Consider the following 4,412-nt stretch of genomic DNA (forward strand, 5'->3'; position numbering starts at 1 on the left):
GGGCGGCGGCGGGCGGACCTGCAGCGCCTCCAGCTCCAGGGCCTCGTCCTCTTCCTCCTCCTCGTCGTCCTCGTCCTCGTCGTCCTCCTCGTCCTCATCCTCCTCCTCCTCCTCGTCCTCCTCGTCCTCGTCTTCATCTTCCTCCTCCTCCTCCTCATCTTCGTCCTCCTCCTCCTCATCTTCGTCCTCCTCCTCATCCTCCTCCTCCTCCTCCTCCACAGACGACTCCTCCTGCAGCTCTGATGACGAGGCCGCCCCCGCCCCCACGGCTGGTCCCTCCGCCCCGCCGGCCCTCCCCAGCAAGGCGCCCAAGCAGGCAGGCAAGGCCCGCTCCTCAGCCCACTCCCCCGGCAAGAAGGCGCCGGCGCCTGCGGCCCAGGCTCCCCCTCCGCAGCCCACGCCACCTCTGCCGCCCAAGGCCCAGGCCGGGGCCAAGAGCCGGCCCAAGAAGAGAGAGGGTGTCCACCTCCCCACCACCAAGGAGCTGGCCAAGAGGCAGCGCCTGCCGTCTGTGGAGAACCGGCCCAAGATCGCCGCTTTCCTGCCCGCCCGGCAGCTCTGGAAGTGGTTCGGCAAGCCCACCCAGGTAGGTGCGGTGGGGGGTCATCTTTCTCTGTCGTCCCAGCAGCCCCATGGTGGAGGGTTGGGTCACAGCTGTGGAGTCCATGTGACTCCCGAGTCCCACCCACCCCGGAGCAGCACTGCCCCCCTGGTCCCGGGGACCTAGACCCACCCTTGGAGGCACCCGGTTGACCCACACAGTCCTGTGGCAGGCCTGTAGTGACCGTGCGGCTGGTCTCAAAGCCACATAGCCACATGGCCTGAGTTTCCTTTCTTCACTTTCGGGCCGGTCAGGTTAGCAGTCGTAGCAGAGGCATTTCTTTCCCTCTTTGCAGGTTGAAGTCCAGGACTGAGTCTCCTGGGCCTGGCTGGGTCCCTGCCCGCCCTGAGCTAGTCAGGGGAAGGCCCAGCATTCTGGCTGACTGGGTCTGAGGCACGTGGCCGCCCCTGGAGTGGGTGGGGGTCGGTTCTGCAGAAGAACCCCTCCTGGCCCACCCTGTGCCTTGTGCACACACAGACACACTTGTACACGCACATGCACACACCTGCACATGCATGCACATGCGTGAAGCTTCTATATGTAGAAAGGGAACAGTCCAGAGGCCACCAGTCCGCCCCACGCCCCTGGGCAGGAAGAGCTGGGCCCCTGGCCCATGGGAATAGCCAGTCAGGTCAGGTTTGCCCGCGGCATCCGCTGCCCTGAGCCAGGGTCCTCTGAGGCCACGCGGGAGCCAGGCGCCCTGCTGGGTGTGGACCTCTGTAATGCCAGTGCTGCCAGGCAGGCAGGCTTTAGGGGTTCGTTTCTATGGTGATGTATCGAGACTCGCTTGGGGGTTTCTGTCTTGGCAGCAGCCTTTTAGGGCTAGCCACTGTGCCAGCCAAGGGCGGTTGGATCCCCTGGGGCGGGACAGACAGCTCCACCTGGCCCCAGGCTGCACCCCCAAAGACTGTTTAGGATAGGGTGGGGGATCCCCCTTTGTCAGACAAGGGGGTGTCCTCCCACTCCCACAGCTCTTGCTCTCCTTCTGACATCCTTGCCTTTGATTCGTCACCTGGGGTCATCTGGGGCAGAAGATCTGCTGCTTGACCCTGCAGGGTGTGAGCTATCTGACTTTCATCCACCTTGGATTGTGGGCTCCAGGCTAAAAGCGCCTCTCTTGGCAAGGCCACTACTCGAGACAGCAAACCGGGGTATAGGGATTCTTTTAGGGTCTTTGCTGATGAGCCACACTCAGACATTCCTGACTAGGCCCGCCAGAGCCCTGATCCAGGCAGACATTTTATCCAGGGACATATTGAAGAGCAGTGGTTTCTGAGCCAAGGACAGGCTCACCCTCACCACCCTGTCCCCAGGGTGATCGGCCAGTTCCTTATCTTGGCATCTGCTCTCTGCACATTCCAGTGTCACTGTTACTGAGTGCACTTACTGCTGCAGAGGTCGGAGCACAGGGCCAAACTTAATAGAAAAGTCTGCGGTTGTCAGCTTCAGGTCCAGCTGGATCCAGCAGCCCAAAGGCTGTCTTCAGATCCCTCTCAGACCCGTGCTCCCAGCTTTACTTTCTCCTTTCTCTCTCTGCCCTGCTCTCCTTCTCCGGCAGCTCCTCTCCTCTTGGCAGTAGGCAGCCCCGTAGCTTTCAGCTGACCTGCTAGCTCAGAAGTGACAGTGGGAAGGAAGGATCTTCTTTTAAAAATTAGGGTTCCAGGGAAAGTGGGTGGAGCCTCCTTTGGCTTAGGGCCTGAGCACACCCCTGAGCCAATCACAGTGGCCAGAAGGAGGGTGGGCTGTTTGGATTGGCCAGATCAGGTCCCGTGTTGGCCACAGAGGCGGGGTCAGCCCCACTAGGCACTCCATGGATCAAGGGGGCATCTCTGAGTCTGAAGAAGGTAGCCTTTGGGGCCTGAAAACATACCTGCTGTCAAAGATGAGCCGGCTTAGAGGTCTTAGCCACCTATCTCACCTTAAGTCAGTTTGTAACATGCCTTGAGCTGAAAATAATTTGAGCGGTTTACAGAACAGGTAAGAAAGTCGGTCATGGACTTCAGGACTCCCTGCTTCCACTGCAGGGGGCACAGGTTCGATCCTTGGTCGAGGAACAAAGATCCCACATGCTGTGATGTGGCTAAACAAACAAACAAGTCTCACCAGGGACTCAGTGAATTAAAAGTAGAAAAGGGTCAGCCGGGTATGGTAGGAAATTAGTATGCAGGTTTTCCTTGTGTATACAAAAAAAAAAAAAACCCCACACCCTTGGCGCCGCCTAGTGGCCAGTCCGAGAAGGGAAAGGCGGGTTTTACAACTCGGTTTGAAGGGAAGGCGCAAGGGCTCCACTGGAGGGCAGAGCAGAGCTGCGCCGGCCTGGCTCCTGGGCAGCATTGGCCTGGGGGCAATGACTGGTCGCCGGGCTGCCTCGGGCAGAGTTTGGGCTCCGATGGCTGGTCTGTTGACTCATTGGAGCCTGCATACCAGCCTGTCCCAACGCTGGAGAGGCAGGAGCGCTGAGAGGCCGCCAGGGAGTGTTTATTGCGAGAAGAGAAATCCAGCCACCAGCCCAGGGCTGGATCCTGTTGGCCAAGCTATGATCTCTGTCAGTGGCTTTCCTGGGGTAATGTGTGGGGCAGTCGGCTGTGCCTGGGGGTTAACACTGTCCAGGCCCTCCTCCCGGAGCACACGATGGCACCCCACTCCAGCACTCTTGCCTGGAAAACCCCACGGACAGAGGAGCCTGGTAGGCTGCAGTCCATGGGGTTGCTCAGAGTAGGACACGACTGAGCGACTTCACTTTAACTTTTCACCTTCATGCATTGGAGAAGGAAATGGCAGCCCACTCCAGTATTCTTGGTTGGAGAATCCCAGGGACCAGGGAGCCTGGTGGGCTGCCGTCTATGGGGTCACACACAGTTGGACACGACTGAAGCGACTTAGCAGCAGCAGCAGGCCCCCCTCCCTGGCCTCTGGTAGGGCCCACTGGTGCAGAGACCCGGCACTGCTCACTGTTCAGGGTGGTGTATGTAGATTGAGGCTGCCCGGAGGGCGATGGGCTTTGCAAGTGTCGAGTGGAATCTATGTCCAGTGGAGCAGAGAGCACGGGGCTGGGGCGACCTCCCCATCCCTGTCTGGAAGTTGGGGGTCAGCAGGGGTCGGCTCTGCCTCAGGGGCTGGTGTCAGGACCCCGCAGGAGGAGCGGGGGCCTGCTGGGACTCGGCAGTAGGTGTGACGTCTGCAGCACTGTGGCTCGTGTGGGGGGCGTCCCAGGGCCCTCCCCCACCCCACCCCCCGCCCGCATCAGTGCCCACCCGGTTCTCAGCACGGAGTCTTAGTTCACGTAAAGTCCCTTTGGAGGCCCACTCTGGCCCGGGGGGTGAGCCGGGGCTCCCGATCAGGGCAGGCAGGGGCCTCTCGCCCTGCACTGCCGCTGCAGAACCCAGGGCCTGGGGTGGGGGAGGCGCACCCGCCCTGACCCGCCCGCCCGCCTGCAGCGCCGCGGCATGAAGGGCAAGGCCCGCAAGCTCTTCTACAAGGCCATCGTGCGCGGCAAGGAGATGATCCGCATCGGGGACTGCGCCGTCTTCCTGTCGGCCGGGCGGCCCAACCTGCCCTACATCGGCCGCATCCAGAGCATGTGGGAGTCGTGGGGCAGCAACATGGTGGTCCGCGTCAAGTGGTTCTACCACCCCGAGGAGACCAGCCCGGGCAAGCGCCTCCACGAAGGCCAGGTGGGCCGGGCTGCCCTGCTCTGGGGTCTGGGGGCCAGGTGCCGGGTTGGGGCCAGGGGTCAGGCAAGGCCGGGCCCAGGCTCACGGCAGCCCCTCGTCTGCGCACACAGCCCTGGGACCAGAAGTCCGGCCGCAGC

At 61.7% G+C, this 4,412-nt stretch overlaps 1 protein-coding gene across 1 annotated transcript in view; it reads left to right on the top strand.

Annotated features, from left to right (window-relative positions):
• LOC104992808 (trinucleotide repeat-containing gene 18 protein-like) overlaps window positions 1-4,412 on the top strand; it is a 24,921-nt gene that overhangs the window by 19,131 nt on the left and 1,378 nt on the right. Inside the window, exons 14-16 of the mRNA XM_010845796.1 lie at window positions 2-586; window positions 4,039-4,275; window positions 4,386-4,401. Of these exons, the coding sequence (XP_010844098.1) occupies window positions 2-586; window positions 4,039-4,275; window positions 4,386-4,401 (838 nt within the window). The remainder of the gene's footprint in view (window position 1; window positions 587-4,038; window positions 4,276-4,385; window positions 4,402-4,412) is intronic.

The sequence above is a fragment of the Bison bison genome, unplaced genomic scaffold (genome assembly GCF_000754665.1).
Source record: "Bison bison bison isolate TAMUID 2011002044 unplaced genomic scaffold, Bison_UMD1.0 scf7180017864223, whole genome shotgun sequence".
NCBI lineage: Eukaryota > Metazoa > Chordata > Mammalia > Artiodactyla > Bovidae > Bison > Bison bison.